The sequence below is a fragment of the Syngnathus acus genome, chromosome 19 (genome assembly GCF_901709675.1).
Source record: "Syngnathus acus chromosome 19, fSynAcu1.2, whole genome shotgun sequence".
NCBI lineage: Eukaryota > Metazoa > Chordata > Actinopteri > Syngnathiformes > Syngnathidae > Syngnathus > Syngnathus acus.
In genome coordinates this window covers 2,821,626-2,839,285 of record NC_051103.1, presented here as the reverse complement: position 1 = coordinate 2,839,285, position 17,660 = coordinate 2,821,626, and the positions used below count along the sequence as shown (strand labels likewise).

Here is a 17,660-nt window from a genome sequence, read left to right as displayed (position 1 = left end):
TCAGAGAACCGCCCACATCCGGTTATGACGTCTGATTGTTTACATATTTTGAGCGGCTCATAATAGACATACAAATAACACTCAACACTTTTGTCATAGTGAAAGTAAAATGTTGCGTTCTATTATAAATTGATGTACATCGGACATATTGTTTTCAAGTCATATCCCAGCCACATATTCCCCATATTCCATAATACTCAGCATTCAAGCATTAGACAAATTTATTTATTATAATTGGCATTTCCTTTAATTCACATAAGCATTAAAATTACCTGGAAAATATACAAATATATACAGTATCTGATTTACTTAATTCCATTACATACATTCCAATAAATATTAAGCATCAATACAAATGACAGCATAAACTACGTTAAAACAATCAACTTCAAAGATTTTAAGAGTGTATTTTTGACAGTTTCTCCTCAGATGTAAAAAAAAAACACTTCTCACATTAAACATACAAAAAAGAAAAAGAAAGATCAACTTAGTTCGGTGGTTGAGGGGAGGGAATGGGTTTGGGGACCCCGGGTCCCTGCCTGGGAGCTTGTGGATGTGCAGAGGTAGTATTAGAATCTGTGTTCCAATAATCCAGTTCTCCATATCTGAAACTTGAATAATATGCACAAATAAATGAATAAATAAATAAAGTTTTAGAATCACTAATGTGAATGAGTAATACAAATATTGAGTTCTTACCCAGAAATCGGAGCTGAGGTAGCTGGTGGATATGGAGGCTAAAATGAAAGAAAGCAAACAAAATTCAGGGACCGTTCATTACATAAAAAAAACACGTTTCACACGTCAGACCACATCCTGAGTCCTATTTACTGACGGCTTTTACCTGCTGCTGAATACAGATCTGATCAATTGAGGAAAATATGTACCCTCTGTGGAGGAACTTCTGTTGGAATACGAGTATTGGCATGTGCCTCAGTATTTCTGTTTGAAGATCCATTGGCACTGGCCTGTCCAGCACGTTGTGGCCTGGGAAGATTTATACAAGCAAACTTTTATACTGTAATTTTTCAATCATATTGTAAGATTGTGTGTACCTGGAACGGCGTACTGGTTTGAGGCATGAGTTGAGTGTATCTCTCCGAAAGACAAACAGAAGCACCAGGATGAGAAGAACCAGTAGAGGAACAACCAGCAGAAAGAAGATCAGAAGGCCGTCCCTGAGCGAGTAGTCTTGAGGCACACAATGTACATTTGATGAGGTTCCACAATTAAAAGTCAAATTAAAGTCTTGACTGCACCTATTTTAGGAGGACCGCTGTCAATGCTCCCTCCGATCCCTGTTCGGTCACAGTTTGGTGGGCTCCAGCCGTCGTCGCAGTGGCAGTTCCCTTGGTCGTTGCATACCTAGACAAAGTCAACAGCGCAAAGTTTTGACATGAGCGCAAGAGGCGGGGGGCAAGGGTCATTCTAACCCCGTGGCTGTTGCACTTTCTCTCAGCGTCGCAGTCCACGTTGGGCAGCAGAGCCGAGGCGTTGACGCATTTAAAATCCAGACAGGTCTTCAAAAGAAGAGAACACATGAGGAAAAAGCTAGAATACAGCAAGCTAGCTCAGGTTACAGTTCTTACTTTTCCTTCAGCGCAAGGACTCCCAGGGTTGACATAGGCGGGATCCAGCACGTCCGTACCCAGGTTGAAATCGGCGTTGACGCATCTGAACCCGTTTATGATCTGGATACTGACGTGAGCGCCTGGAGGCGGCTGGTTGACGTTCACATTCGTGCACTGCACCTTCCCGCACATGGCGTCCCTGGAATATAAACACTCATTTGAGTTTTTGCCATACACAGATTCATTATCAAATTTAGATCAACAAATAAAATTGACACTCACGCCACAGCACATTTGATATAATCTCCGTTGCTGGTGATCCCGCAGTTCCCGAATAGGTTTCCCTCCATGTTTGCATGCAGGAAGCAATCATCTGCTGCCTTTGTTGCCGAATCTGACAAAATCAGGGGAACACATTCTCTGAAAGCTGATTGGCCACTGCTGTCGTTGAAAGACGTACCTGGCGCAAAGAGACTTTTACACTGGGAGTCGTAAGTCTGACACCGGCCCTCGTAGCAGTACGCCGTTTTGTCCTGACAGGAAAGGCCGTCCATGAGGTAGAAGTCGTTGGGGCAGAAGGCGCTGGTGCCGTTACAGAATTCGGGAAGATCACACGCGTTGGCAGACGTCCTGCACGGCGTCCCGGCTACTTTGAGCTAGAAGGATGAAAAAGGTGGCCAAATCTCAAAACGGATGAGACAACCTTTCCCCAGAACATACATCTTTAGAATTGATCCCACCTGACAGTCGCTGCAGCAGCTCCCCTGAGCGCAAGACGACCCGGAGGTGAGTTGGCAAGTCGCGGCGTTGCAGCATTTATTATTGCATTCCTATAGAAAATATGTTGGAATTTGGAGTGGGTGTGGCTTTGTGAAGTACCGCCGAGCAACAATAAAGGTGTGCTACCTCTGGTTCGCCGCAGTCACACTCCTCGCCTTCTTCCAACAAGCCGTTGCCGCACTTGGCCGCGCCGACCACGTCCGAAAGGGAGGGCTGGTTCATCAGACACACCCCTTTCCCGCTAATGATGAGCGTCTCGAAATCTTCGGCGCTACAGCGGCTGAAACTTGTGGCGCCGCTAAAACAGTACACAAAAACAACAGACGGATAAATAACAAAATGACGTGGTGACGCGCACCAAGTCGTATTTGTGTACCTGGCGGTCGCTGCCATGATGCAGCTTTTTCCGTCACAGCTGCAGCGGTTGTCGTCATGACTCATGCCCAGGTTGTGACCGATTTCGTGGGCCACAACACTGGAGGCGTAAACCACATCGTCGTCACCAAACTGCCAAATCACATTTAACTTTGTCAGTGACGCTCAGAAAATGGAGGAAATACCATAAAAGTATGTGAAACTGCGCTCATTCCTTTAACTACAGTCAAATGGAAGGAATTTCATAATTCTGCCTCGTCAGGATGTCTCTGTCAAACTGGTTTGACTCCACCTTCCACCTGTTCGACATTTCAATGTGAGGCCTCCCCTTTGAATAATAGAAGCAGTATCATTTTCCACACAAGCTACTCCGCACGTGCGACGCTAGCTGACGTTTGGAGTCGAAAAAACAGAAAATGTGGTGTCGTACTAGTTGAAGGAAAATGGAGTTAAGCTAACCATTGTTCTGTTCTGATGTATTAGGTGTTAAAAGACTTCTCAAACTAACCACGGTGATTCCTCCAGAGCTGGTGGGCGAGCACACGGTGCCAACAAAAGCCATCCCCAACACCCCCCCCGGGTACGAATTGGGCCGACCGCTAAAGAAAAAAAAAGACAAACACTCAAAACTGCAGATTGCGCATCTTCCGATCATCTGACGGATTGGAACTCACACCACGAGCTGACCGATGTCGTGCCGTTTCCTCGGCAACAGGTCCGACTTCCTCCACTTGACGAAGCTACGCAGTACGGTGCCCGCGGTATCCTCCACTTGGAATGGGTTGGGCTCGCTAAAAATCTCCAGGCCCACGAGCACCATGCGGATGTTCAGCGGCTTGTAAAACTGCAATACACCAGAGAGCATCATTCAAAACTGTGGAAAAAAAAAAAGTGGGCAATTGGATGTCTTACCCCATCAAGCAGGTTGGCCATTTCCACCATCTCCTCGAATATCGCTGACTCATTTCCTTGCTTGAACTGATACTACCAATTAAAATGAATACAGTGAACGCTTTGCTATTCATGAAATCACCCACTGGCATTTCGTATTGCGAAAACCACAGTGAAGATGCCCCGTTAATTGAAACTCACCCTGAGATGATCCACAACCAAAACCAGCTCCACATATCTGGTCTGAGGTAAATTGCGTTTTTTCTACAGAAACAAGAAGAACACTTAAAATCTGAAATCGGGTTGTAGTAACAATGAGCGTTCGGACCCGCAGCAAAGCCGAGATGGTGCGTGTGGGCTGAAAAGGTTCATGGCTCGGGGTGGCTTCTGCCTCGTGGACCACGCCGCAGTTGACGGGTTCGGTCTGAATATCGGCCAGTCGGTACAGGAAGTGATCGTCGGTGTGGGACAGCGGCACGGGCTCGATTCCATAGCTGTCGTTTGCGAAAATGAGCACACCCCTGGAGAGGAACGATGAGTACATGAGCTGATTGTCACCCATCAATCAAGGTCATTCAACACGTCCAAACCTCAATCCGTAGCACGTGCTGAGTGCCACCACGGAATTCTCGTAGCCTTCCACCACTCCATGATAATAACAATGCACCTGGGGAAAATGAAAGCAACCATTTGAATTAGAATTTCTATCAAATCATTATTTTTTATTTATTTAATTCACGCCAGCGATTAACTTACATGTTTCGGACGAGTTGTGTGATTAGAAGCACTGTTTAAAGTATCCCGAAGAAAGTCCGGATGTAAAAAGTCTCTGAGAAGCAGGAAAGATCATTATGAGTCAGAGCATTATGACAGTAAAACAATTGCGAAGTGGTGGAAAACCTGTTCCTCTTTAACTGAAGGATGCGAGATCTGTTGCCTATTTCTAGCACGTATGATTTATTCTCCTCAGAGTTCTGAAATTGTTAGAAAAAAAAACGTTTTACGATGGGAAAAAAAAAACCTGGTACGTAGTACCTCTGATTACAATTGACCATCACTTACCTTAGTAGGAAGCAGCTGAGGTTGCACAATGGAATACTTGGTAACTTTTAACCCATGAGTAATGTCTAGAACAAAAACGTAGAGGTAAGAAAAAGTTATTACATTTAGGTTTACACATTGCTGGTCCGTGTTTGCTTTACCACGGAAGAAGTACGCCTCAGCAACCTTAAAGACGTACGACTCACCTGTGCTGTCTACTCCAGAAATGCAAAATAGCAATAAAGCAGGGATGATGAGGTAAATTTCGCCCATGTTCTCACAACAACGTGTGCCACCTACGCCAAGACGCCAATGATAACAGTTTGATTTCAGTCTTACTTTAATTGAACCGAGCGTTGGACCTCAGCTTCCTTCTGGAGAACCGGTGCGTCACAGTAGGTGTGGCTACTACACCTTTCACTTCTTCTTTTAGTCTTTCACGTTTATTGTATTTAGCAAATTACAGATTCTTCAACCTACCCATGTTATTATATTCTCACTCTCTTATTTTGAGTTGCAGAAATGTTGGAGAACAATGGTTTATTAATTAGCACGAAATAACATGTTTCTACTTTTTAAAGTATTGTCGAAAATCCTTTTTCTTATAATCAAAATAGAAATATAGAAAAGTCCGTTTTTATTTAAATTAATTTATATTTTATTGCGCTGAAAAACAGTAGGAGCGCATTCTTCAATTATCGCGAGAACATGCGATATCTGACGTCACGCAGCACGGAAGTCTTGCGGTTGGAACTTCACAACAAATCAAAAATGTTGAAAAGAGTCGTGGTCATTCCGCTTCAGCTTAACGTTGCTCGTTTTAGCAAAAACTGTTGTCTTTCATAAGGTTTCTAGTTCATGTGTTTCCACCCCAATCCGCAGGTTCACTGTGTGACTGTTTTACGGCGAGTTATAATAGCATGCAAGCTAGGTTCGCTGAACTGACGTCACTGTCTCTGGCTGTTTATTCACCTCAATCACAAGCTAAATAAACAAACTAAACTTCACAGGCCGAACTGTTTAATCATTTCGTCAAAAAAGATTCGGCAAAATGTCCGAGTAGGCTACCAATGCGGCTAATAGTTTGCAAGGCGCGTTCAGGTCATATAAACGTTTTAAAAACTGTTCATATTATTGGAAACGAAGCAACTGGTCACCGTGAGTAATACTTGAATAATACTTGAGTCAGACTTTGCAACGTGTGTCTTTACTGTTCTCATGTTTGGTCATTTCTTCCTAATTTTACAGAATGACAGACTTTGAACCTTCAGTAAAGAGAGCCCGGATTGAAACCTCAACGTCTCCATCAAACACACCTCTCCAAGGTAATTTGATCATTTTCAAGGAATTCACTCGTTGACGTTTAAACCAAAGTGTTTTTTTCTGCCACAGACTTAACGTTATGCAATCCCAACGACACTAATGGGACATTAGATCAAGAAAAGGACAGCAAAAAGATGAATTCGAAGACAAAGGCTGACATGGATGGTTTGCGAGGTGTCAAGACCAAAAGTTCTCATCGCAGGATCGGCGCCAGACAGCAACTGTCCAGAAACACTCTAGAAAGATGGTTATTGCACCCCACTCAGAATCCAAGCACTTCTGAAGCGATGGTTGAAGAAGGCTGCCAAGGTCGCTCTCAAGGTAGTCCGGACGCTGTCTCGGACTCTGATGAAGACACGGAACCTCTATCGTCTCAAGATCTCGATTTTGGCGGCCGTGTCACTTCCCTGTCGACGGATTCAGAAAGTCAACACACGCTTCACACTAGCAGTTCCGAGGAACAGGAAGTGGCGTCAGGCTCCGCAAGCTCATTATGCTTTATCAAAGCCAAAATAACAGACTTCTTTTCAGGGGCTTCGTCCGCAGCCCAGAGAGGAGAAAAGCATGATAAACGCTGTGCGAATCAAGACACAGATGAGGACGATGAACCTGACGTTACCTGGCTCGGAACGCCAATTTGCGAGCTACGGCAGATGCCCCAATGCGGCCGACCTCTTGCGCCGCTGAAGAACATTCCTGACGTCCACACTGTGATGATAAGGGTTCGAGTTACTACCTCATCACATCATTAAAACATCCAAATCGTTTGGGACATTCAGCTTTTGCGGACGAATTCTGTAGAAAATAATTAAGTTTAATGACATTTTAATTAATTCAATTATATTTTCCCTGTTGTTGACAGACAGACCTTGTTCGTCACGCAATTGTTCCATATCCTGCCACGTTTGCCGATACCTGGGATGATGTCCATGTCAAAATGCCCTGTTCGAGCAGGAATCTCTTTCCTGTGCCAGATGAGGTAACACTGATCAATCTATTCTCACTCCTCAATCCATCTATACATCTGACGTGGCTTCTCCTCCCGCAGGAAACACGACAACTTCAGAACAAGAGTCGGTGGGAGCTGATTAAGCAAACTTTGACGAGAAGAATAAGCAGCACTCAAGAATTGCAGGCAAAGTGCTTTCCTAATTTGGTGTTGTCTGTCAGTACCAGAGTACGCCTTTAGATGGCGTCCTTATTCTACAAAACGAGACCTACTGACATGGTATTGGTTTTGCAGCTAATGGGATTTTTGATTCTTTTTTTTATGTATTACAGAATGCAATATTGAAATACTGTGCTTCTACTGCCAAGAAGTGGGACTTCACTGCATTACATTTGTACTGCACAAAGGTAAACTATATTGATTGTAGTCATAATATACTTCACGCACAACATATTTGTCTGTAAAATGTAGACAAAATATATTTAGGGCCATTTCCGTACAAATTACTCCAGGTCAATTTAACCTTAATAAATAACATAAATAAATAAACATCCAATAAATAACACAAATTTGTACAACAACACAGGACATGCACAGGGCTACACTGACTGAGAAGGCGGTGGGAATATTCCATTTGTTCAGCCAGACAGGCTGCATTGACACGAGGTGATAGGAGAAATCTCTCCTGAGCTTGTAAACATGAAAAATCTTAAAAAGTGTTATTTTCCCAAAGGGCTGCTCGCTGCAATATCAAGAATACATCAAATTTGGATGCTAAAAAAAAAAATACCCTGAATTTCTTTTCCCCTCCCCATGCATGCGGTGATGAAAAATGTGTTGCTGTCAATCTGGAGGGAAAAAAAAAAATGGAATGGATTTTGCATGAGAAGAATGTTGCCACCCTTCACCAGCAAAGTGGGCGTGTGGAGCGATAATTTAATCTCGGGCCCAAAAGGTCACGTTTGGTAACTTGTCAGGAAGGAAAATGGCTGACATTAGGAAACGCTTTACCCCGCCCACTTTTTAGTGTCGAATCTTTCGGGCGTCGCATGCGTGTCATAAATCATGTAAGTATGGGGGGTCAAATTCAAATGCGTTGACAGCTATTAAGTTAAGCAAAATTTGGAAATGTTCATTGATTTTTCATGATATATATATATATATATATATATATATATATATATATATATATATATATATATATATATACACACACGTGTGTGTGTGTGTGTGCGTGTGTGTGTGTATGTATTGTGGCATTTTCCATCAATATTGATTCTTCAGGCTGCAGGAGACAGTGAAGCGGGATGCATTTGAGTGTCAGAGGGAAGTAGACATGAGTGGCAAAGAGTGACGGGCCCAGCGCCTCCCTTGAATATTCATCTCGGCGCGCGCACTCCTGGCGCATAACAAAAGCTGTTGACGGACAGTTTTTCTCGGCCGTATTTACGAGCTTGCGTGTGTGCGTGTGTGTTATTTGCGCGGGCAGCCAAGCAGATTGTTTTACTGCTCCGACCTGTGGGGAATAGAAACAGAAGGCACACACACACGCTCTGTCGCTCTCGTGCATGCAACCCTCTTGACTATGTTGTCAGTTTAGCGTGATGTACAGGTCTGCACAGTTAGTTCACATTTGACGGCGTTGATTTAAGAGGGCCCGAAGTCGTGCCGCCTCGGCACCGTCCGCCGCCTCGCCCTCACCAAGCGCCTTCCTTCATCACACCAAGGACGATGGCTTCTTTTGCCATCGTACAAATGTCCCGGGCTTCTCGGCATGGCGAGTCTTCCTCTGACCTCGCCCGTTTGCGTTTACACGCCACTCCAAAGAGTATTTAACGACTTGGCTCGGCACAGGGCTACTGATGAGATCGCTCGGTGATTGATCTTAATGACATTTGTGCGAGTGTAAATTTGTCGTTTGTTACATTGGACCCGTCCTCTTATTTGTTTATCAGTTTGGGTTTTGATATGATCTCAACATTCTGGAAGTGATCCCTGTGTTTCTGGTCCTTTTAGTCAGTTTAAATGAATTGTTGCCTGGTTCGATGAGATCTGGAGTTGAAACAAATATGATAATCTTGAAATGATCTTAAATGCTTTGGTTAGACTTTTTAAAGAAGATGCACAAAAGCAGCTGTATCATTTGCAAAATTCCACATTTCTTCCCAATCTCGCGAGTAACCACAAACACAAACAGATATCCCCCCTTTTTGCGCTCTCCAAGGTCCTGGAACCTGCCGCCGCTGAACATCTGTTTGGTTCCCTGCTGCCAAAGCTGGTGCAATTAGCGCTGAGGGCGTCGGAGCTGTGCACCAAGGTAACGCTCGTCGCTAACCGGCAAATGGACTCCGCAATGGCCACGAGTTGATCCCGAGACTCACAAACAGCATGACAGAAAATCCCAGACGGCAATCAAAGCGTGAGGTCCTGGAGCCCACAACGCTTGTCAATGCTCTTTATAACCATCCTGCTCCAGATCTGAGAAACTGATAATTCCTTAATTACATTTACATAAATGTGACTCTGGCTGGGTTGATTAAATAGTAAATTTGCCAGTAAAAGTCTGCTGAATTTCAGCAGGATTGATTTATTTTTGGCTGTATTTTATTCATGTAATATCGTGTTGGGATAAGCTTAACCTGATGCGGCATTTTTGCATCATCCCTTGCCCATTTGTATATTTGAGGCCCTTGATTGTGAACATGATTCAAGAGGCGGGCAAAAGTGGCGCCAAATTAGCACTCGTGCGCGACGTCCTTCAACATCTCATTTGGTAAATGGACTAAACAAATGCTTTTGACCTTGCGCTGCAGTCGTGCCGCTCTTCTCCTTCCTTTCTAGCCCATACCTCTCCTCAAAAGGGGCAGCAGCCACTCCATCAGCATGTCGCAGGAGCAGGTGGCCTGCTTGCTCGCCAATGCCTTCTTCTGCACCTTCCCGCGGCGCAGCTCCCGACGCAGCGAGTACGGCAACTACCCGGACATCAACTTCTTCCGGTAACGTTCAAGCCATGAAAAACTTTAGTGGTGCCATTCGCTATTACATAATTCACCTATGGCCTTCTGTCAAGACTTAAAAGCCTGCTCTCGCCAGCAAGTCAAGTCAAACTTTACCCTCAGGACTCCACGGCGCAGGATTGGAAACACAAAATGAGACTCTGATGAATGAAATTCTCGGTTCCCCCAAAGGGGCTTTCAGAGCATCAAGCTTTTGTTATTTCACCCCCCCCCCCCCCCGCTCAGAACACACTCAGGAGTGAGATGGCGTCTTTAATGTGCATTGAAAACTTTTGCCACGAGCAGCGTGTCAGGAAAGCGGGGTTGACCTCACGCTTCCTTGCTTTAAAAGCAACGCAGTACGGCGTCTTAATGTCTCCCCGAGGACGAGGGCCAAGCTCCAGCTATCGCTTTTTTTATGTGTCGTGTGTGTGAGAGTGCTACAAAGTGGCACAAGTGATGGAGAGCCCGAGGCGACTCCATTGTGGCCACAGCGGAGGAGATCCTACATAATCGGCGGGTGGACTGAAAGGCAGGCTGAGAAGTGAAGCATGACTGAACTCACGTGGACACAGTGGACGGCTCTCATCCCTGGGACACTTTAATTGCCACTTGCTATGCGGAGATGTGATGTCACAAATATTCCCCTCGCTTCGAAAATGCTTTCTAATATTTGAACACACGTATAAATAAGAATAATAAAGAAACAAATGAGTCATTCAATCGGACATGTCATGTTTTTGCCTGCAGGCTGTTTGAAGGGTCTTCATCCAGGAAGATTGAGAAGTTAAAAACTCTAATGTGCTACTTCAAAAGTGTCACTGAGCAAAGTAAGTTTTCCTTTTATTTCCACAACAAATATGGTCCACAAAGGCAAACGTGTTCCCTCCATTTTGTGCTTTTCAGAGCCTACCGGTTTGGTCACATTTACACGGAAAAGCCTGGATAATCTTCCAGATTGGGAATGGTAGAGTTAATTGATTTTGATCATATATCATGATTTTTTTTTTTTGGAGAGTACAATAACCTTTTTATTTTTCATTTTAGCTGCGAGACTCTGCTCACAAAACTCTACATTGCATCTGAAGGGACCATTGAAGATGATGGTTACGGAATGCTTCAGGTAAGTGATTCTCAAAATGTGCCCCTGGTTGTGCTTTCTCAAAGGAATCCCAAAATTTGATTTCGAAGCTGGCTAATCTATCACAGTGCGCATTTGCTAAAAAGTAGATTTCCGTTGTATTTCAGTCGCTACGTTGTGTAGCTCTTCACCCAAAATGCTTACGGCTGGCAAAAAGGCCTCGGGACCGGGGGATCGGCCGCGCTTCCCTCTCTCTTGTCAGGACTGCCCGCTCTGCCTTTTCACCTTTTGTTCGCCTTCAGTCGCCGGCGGCTGACAGCTGACGAGCGCGCGCGACCAACCCCCGGGAACGCCGCGGCCCAGATTGATGTCCGCTCCGCCGGGGTGGGGGGAGGCGGGCGGGTGGCTTGGTGTGCTGACAGCCTGTCAAAGTAGGCTTTAGCGCTCTGGCTGACTGTCCTCGGAGTTGAGTGACCAGTTTTGGGACATCCGCCCCGAAAGGGGTTGCGACGGCAGGGGGTTACTCTGCGGGCCGATGAGCAACAACTGACAGTCTTCAAAGTGAAAATCATATCTTCCACATGGCCGCTTTCGGACTTGTCAACGTCCGAGCGGAAACAACGGATCTGGTTCCAGTTAAAGAAGTCAAATGCTCGTTGAGAGCTGTGTCGCAAAAGGCTCAATGTGACGCACAAAAAAAAAAAAGCAAATGGGGCTTGATTTGTTGCTTTTTGGGTTTCAGGTGGATTTTGCCAATCAATTCGTGGGAGGAGGAGTCACCAGTTCGGGTCTCGTTCAAGAGGAGATCCGTTTCCTTATTAACCCCGAGCTCATCGTGTCTCGCCTCTTCACCGAAGCTCTGGATCATGACGAGTGTCTGATTATCACAGGTGATTATTCCAGTAGAACAATGTCATGTCAGAATGTCGTTCTTCTCGTGACCTCCGTTGACCCCATCTCCATCCGGTTTTGTCTTGATTGTCTTGGCGGGGCGGGGATCGAGCTTGCCTGATTGTGACGCTGAGTAATTCCCACCGACTGTCCTTCAGCATTGAGTGGCGGCAACATGGCGAGAGAGGGTCGGCGCAAATAGACAAGGCGCGACTCGGGGGAGGCCCAGCACGAGATCATCAGCCTCCTGCTGAGACTCCAATTGTTGTTTACTCAGTTTTTAGTAGTGACGCATTCAGACTCCTGTGGCTGCTTGATTGCAACCATGAAAGATGGACGCAATCAATATTTTGTCAATCTCAGAGAAAACCGTGCAAAAGAATTGGTCTTTGTTCCAAGGAACTAAAAGCGGAAGTAGAGAGATGCCGACCGAGGGAACGGATTCATTATTCGAAGATCCCGACAGTGAGGCGTCAGGATCACGGAAACCATTTAAGTCACGACTTTTCCCTCAGGGAGAGTCACCTTCTCGTTTCTCCCGCTTGCGCTCGTGCTTGCTCTCCTGCCTCCACTTAACTTGATTACAGGAGCCTGAAATTAAATATATCTGGAAGACCTGCCCAAGACCCGCTCCACTAATGGACTCCCCCATTCCATCATTTTTATTAAAGCTCGCCTCGTATCTGTCTTGTCCCTGTTACGGCATGCGAGCCCGAGCAACATTGTGGCCGCGCGGTAAATCGTATTACCCTGCGATGGCAACGGAATGGATCTCTGCAAAAGTGCTCGGGGCTAATTGAATTGATTGTTGAGATTACCGGTGGACATCGGCGCGGTCAAACCTTTAAGGAGACTTTTTGCTGATTCTGTCCATTGCAGAAAACAACGTCGCATTCATACATGGCTGACCGAATCCGTCCCACCGGTCTTGCGCTCGAGAGATTCAACCCCCCCTCCTCCCCATCCCCGCCACTGCTAATCACTCGCTTCATTCGCTGCAGTGTGTGCAGCGTCTCAGCGAGCGCTCTCGACGGTCGGCGTCCTAATGAGCTCTAATGAGAACTCCGCCCTTATGATTTAACCATGACCACTTCACCTAAAGTTCTCTTTGTCCAGCTGAATGTGGATTTGTTTTACTTTGCAGGGACACAGCAGTACAGCAAATACACAGGCTACGCACAGACGTACAAATTTGGCGGCAGCCATCAAGACACCACCCCGAGGTATTTCACCTACATGTGAAAACCCCGATGCACTGTTTTTAGCCAGCAAGGTGGCGACATCTCTATTTTGCTACCATTTGTTATTATGATGTAAGGAAACTTATTCGTTTCAGAGACGACTGGCAAAGAAGATGCACAGAGATCGTAGCGATCGACGCCATGCCGTTCAAGAACTACCTGGAACAATTTCATCCAGAGGGATTAGAACGGGAGCTCAATAAGGTTCTTTTGGCTTTGAATTTTTTTTCTTATCATACTTTTTGTGCTATAGTATCAAAGTACAGTAAAAAAAAAAAAATTCCCCCCAAAGTGGTCCATAGCTTCGCTGTGATCATTAGCAGCACCGCAAGTGCTCATGTTGACGGTTCTCAGTGTAAATATTTGAGAAGCCCATGTGTTCCAAACAGATGGGACAGTAACACGTGTACAGAATATCATTGAGCATTAATACACCTAAGACGATCAATCCAAAGGTATCCCTTTTGAATAAAAAAAATAACAATATGGTGGATATATGATATCCATTCGTAACGAGAAATGAAGAAATCGGCAATGTCATGTCTGCCGTCAAACGGGTCGCGAGGTGTTTGACAGCTTTGACACGGGTGTGAGCGATGCACCGGCGTAAGGATCAATCCCTTTTGGAATACTCTACTTCCCGGGATAGAAGCCTGTCGGATTTCCGATCGCTCCAAAGGGCGGGGGCGGTCCGTGTTTGTCTATTTGCTTGAAAGTCCGCCGAGGGAACAAATGAGCCGAGGTCAGCCCGATATTAGTAACGGGCCGTGCAAGCGAAATGACACACGCTTGATATATGATACAAATGTGCGTTAAGCCAGCCTCACTAACCTGCATGCGCTCATGCGTTGAATGACTTGTCAAGCGCGAGCCTGCAGGCAAATAGAATTGCTTTTTGGAATCGCCGCCTTCCATAGTCCATTTACATTGCGCAGCGTGGAAGTGATTTTGATTTTATTCAGGATATTAAAATATGTCATGTTGATTTGAACTGTTCCTCTATTGCAGGCCTACTGTGGCTTTGACCGCTCCGGCGAACACCGCGACAACCTTTCGGCGGTGGCCACGGGAAACTGGGGCTGCGGGGTTTTTGGAGGCGACGCGCGTCTGAAAGGCAAGTCGTGACGCAACGCGACTCAAATTCTACCCTCGCCGATCATCTTCCCGCATTTGAAGGCAATAAATGTCAGGGTGAGCGGCTCCAACGCAGGAGTGCCGTCATTTGTCTTGCGTCAGTTTACTTATGGTCTATTCGTCGCCTTCCTCCTATTGATCAAGTGACAGAGCTAATACGGTTCATTAATAGTGAAATTGATCGCCAGCCCTAGTCCATCAATCTGCTCCTTGTGCTTTCCGCCATGAGGAGAGGGCATGGTAGAAGCTGCCGTCTCGTTGTGTAGCGCGTGCACACCTTCGTGCATATTTGTTAATTATGTGGTGTGACGTGCGGGCGGGCCTCCGTAGGCCCAATCATCTACTGTCCGCTTAACGCGATGCCTTCCGGAGAAATCTTTGTAATAGTGATTCAGCTCTTCCTTGCTTTCCTGTAGGATAATCTAATTGGGTGATATTTGAAGAAAAAGAGTTTAGTGGGGAGATTTGTATTTTTTTTTTTTGAGTCACACAAACACCCACTTGACTATAAATTGGCTACCTCTTGTCAGAGAGTGGCAGTATTAATTTAATGATTTAATATTGTGGGTGCAAACTCTAGCGCATCAACTTGTGAGCTAATATGATAAATAATAATACGGTAACGTCGCTAATGACTTGGCTGCTGAGTGTATTTTCAGTCTCTTTAAATATTCACACCTCAGTGGGGGCTGAAACCATTTCCCAGTTTAACCCCCCCCCGCCCTTGCCAAACAGACTGTTGCTGTTTAATTTAGCTGTAACTTCATTACCAATTTGATAAGTAAGACTTGTCTATAGACTTTGCAAGTTGTTTCAAACTTTGGTGACATGTGGCGAAACATTTTGCGGCACTCCTAGCCGAGCCGTAACGCCGACCTCCTTTCTTCCCGACCCAGCGCTGCTCCAGATGCTGGCAGCTGCCGAGGCGGGACGCGACGTGGCTTATTTCACCTTCGGAGACAGCCAGCTCATGACAGATGTCCACGCCATGCACTCGTTCCTCACGCGGAGGCGCGTCACTGTTGGTGAGAGGCTCGCAGGTGTCCCACCTGCATCTTGTTTATACGCGACTTTGCTTTTTATTCACCTGGAGGATTACACTCTTAAAGAAAAAAAAAAGAAATAACGTACCGCCCTCCACCAAGGCTGAGCACTTTTAAACGTGCGCCCGATTCACTTGATTGAAAAGATGATGACCATCTGGGCAATGCTGTTCCATTTTGACCTTGGCGTGTGAGTATCTGAGCGTGAGCTGTGGCCCGCAGCAGCTGTTTAATAAGTAGCTGCAGATCTTACGAGGACATGACAGTAATTATGAACAAATCAGCCAACAGGCAGTGGTAACAACAAACTCACCAAAACACACTCTTTTCACAATTCATGCTTGTTGGAGATAACCACATTTTGTTTGCTTTTGTGTTTCCATGGCAGGGGAGCTCTACGATCTGTTGGTCCAGTACCACGGCGACGTGTGCGAGGGCTGCAGCGGTCGGCGCCCTGACGTCAGCCTCTACTGCTTCATCTACAGACAGCTCGGCTCCTCCCCGCCTACGCAGTGACTCCCGCCAGACGCTACGTCCCTGCGGATGACGCTTGCTGTCAGGTGACCTGTGAGTCACTGTCCCTTTGGAATTAGAAAATACAATCGGAAGCCTTCTCGCTTGGCCTTAAGGACACGTTCGGTTCGTACTGGTAGTTCACACCAGTCCAAAACTAAACCGCAGGAGGTGGTTAGTGTGAAGGAAGTGGACAGTGTTTATTTTGCTGCTAATGTACAAGGACAACAAGTATGAGTTTGGAAGCAGAGGTTGCCCTCCCTCATTTTTAACACCCACACATTTCCAGTCTAATTTAATTGGCTGTCAGAAATCGGGTTAGACACTAACTAGATCGGACATTGTGAAGCTTGCGAGTCATGAACTTGGAAAGCAAGCAAAATGTTCACGCATTTACAAATACAAAGTGAGGAACAACAGTATATCCACATTTCTTCCATTTGATGAATAAATGACAGCTCGTCCTCTACTGTCGCTGTGAGCGGGCAAGTGTGCTTCCTTGCCATTTATCCTTTAATAAGGTCATCCACCCCCTTATATAAAACTGTACATGACACCTCGTTAAGGGACGAAGATGGGAGAGCCAGTCAAAGGTAAGCGCAGTGGGCAGTGAGAGTAACATGGCTTCATTGAGATATGCAGACTTGACCCTTTAGATATTCTTCCCAATTTTTGAAAGGTTGAAAGACATGGAGACAGGTACCAGATGCTTTGCGAAGAAACCGCCCACTGAGGTCAGATCAGTGTTGATTTAAAAGTGTTACAAGTTGCGGTGACTCGGCCGAAGAGCAGAAGAGGCCATGCGGAGCCTGTCATCACGTTCAGATGAATCAGACGCGACAATCGTGGATCCACCTCGCAACATTCAGGTTAGTTTTGGTGAACTGTAAAAGTAATGTAAATTCCATTTATCAGTTCCAGACTTCCCAATGGAAAAAAAAATAATAGCAATGTAACAACGCATCTTGTTAAATGAACATGAGTTGAATAACATTTGCCAACGGTTGATCAACAATGTCGGCAGTGTGCGCCGCGTGAGGTAGGGGGGTGGGCGCAGCTGTCTCTGTAGCCTGCCGAGTTCAAAACTAGCCGCCGGTGGTATTCCTGCACATTGATGTGCCGATCTCAAGTGTTTTTGACCTTTGATTGCCACCTACAGTCATCTTTTAATCCTGTTTTGACCAAATCCCAACCGATCAGGTTTTACGGTTGTAGTACGACTTTCAATCTTGATTCAGTTAAGTGTACAGTAGTACGTTTTATGGTTTATTAATGAATCCCAGATGAGAATAACACGCATTAAGGATTCATCGATATATTCCTTTTGAAGCTTTTTGCTTCAGCATCCAAGAGGGTCACCTCTGATAATGCAGCTTTATGAATATGAAGGCCTACTTTGAATGAATTACACTTATTTACACCCCCATTAAAAAAAAGAAAATGGTGAGCGTAAACTCCCCCCTGGAGCCAAGAAGCTTCTGGCTGCAGATTAAAGGCATTATCAGATGAATATTGATATGTTTGGCGAACCCCTGCTTGCGAGCTGCGCTTTACACGTCTTAAAGATGAAAATAAGATTTGCAGTCACGAGCTCACTGAATTAACAAATTATTCAGGCGGGTTCCTCGACAGCATTATTGTCTTTGGAAAAAAAAATTCTACTATAAAAATCTGCAGAATCTCTTTGCCTTACTTGAGTTACAGCCCAATGACAATTCAAAAAAAATTCTACATGCGTTAAACTCGAGAGACGTTTTGCATCGTCACGATGCTTTTAAGAAACCAAGCTCTGCTCGTGTCACGCTGCTCGTAGCTGTGATGGTGTGTGAAC

General features: G+C 45.4%; 2 protein-coding genes across 6 annotated transcripts; one reads left to right on the top strand and one right to left on the bottom strand.

The window, feature by feature from the left end:
• Window positions 1-203: 203 nt before the first annotated feature.
• Window positions 204-5,000, bottom strand: zgc:174164 (uncharacterized protein LOC570656 homolog). 2 transcript variants are annotated; one of them, XM_037278127.1, is made up of 22 exons: window positions 4,865-5,000; window positions 4,680-4,744; window positions 4,518-4,591; window positions 4,374-4,446; window positions 4,208-4,284; window positions 3,946-4,138; window positions 3,819-3,881; window positions 3,639-3,710; window positions 3,401-3,570; window positions 3,235-3,325; window positions 2,728-2,858; window positions 2,478-2,649; window positions 2,312-2,401; window positions 2,032-2,227; window positions 1,854-1,965; window positions 1,590-1,770; window positions 1,434-1,520; window positions 1,260-1,365; window positions 1,056-1,191; window positions 888-987; window positions 700-737; window positions 204-611 (listed from the first exon to the last, which is right to left on the bottom strand). In XM_037278127.1, exons 1-22 carry the CDS (start codon window positions 4,929-4,931, stop codon window positions 488-490), a joined length of 2,418 nt encoding a protein of 805 aa, XP_037134022.1. In that variant the 5' UTR covers window positions 4,932-5,000; the 3' UTR covers window positions 204-487. The 2 variants fall into 2 exon arrangements, 1 of the variants encoding a protein (XP_037134022.1); XR_005101107.1 differs by having other exon boundaries at window positions 557-611; window positions 845-987.
• LOC119138249 (poly(ADP-ribose) glycohydrolase) lies at window positions 4,961-16,332 on the top strand. Of its 4 annotated transcripts, none has more exons than XM_037278168.1 (17): window positions 4,961-5,043; window positions 5,907-5,983; window positions 6,051-6,703; window positions 6,844-6,960; window positions 7,030-7,116; window positions 7,263-7,337; window positions 9,155-9,247; window positions 9,772-9,926; window positions 10,677-10,756; window positions 10,833-10,893; window positions 10,974-11,049; window positions 11,750-11,897; window positions 13,043-13,121; window positions 13,235-13,343; window positions 14,148-14,253; window positions 15,170-15,298; window positions 15,705-16,323. In XM_037278168.1, exons 2-17 carry the CDS (start codon window positions 5,908-5,910, stop codon window positions 15,830-15,832), a joined length of 2,172 nt encoding a protein of 723 aa, XP_037134063.1. In that variant the 5' UTR covers window positions 4,961-5,043; window position 5,907; the 3' UTR covers window positions 15,833-16,323. The 4 variants fall into 4 exon arrangements, with proteins under 4 accessions (XP_037134063.1, XP_037134061.1, XP_037134060.1 ...); XM_037278166.1 differs by having other exon boundaries at window positions 4,978-5,057; XM_037278165.1 differs by lacking the exon at window positions 4,961-5,043 and adding an exon at window positions 5,375-5,816 and having other exon boundaries at window positions 15,705-16,332.
• The last annotated feature ends 1,328 nt before the right edge of the window (window positions 16,333-17,660 follow it).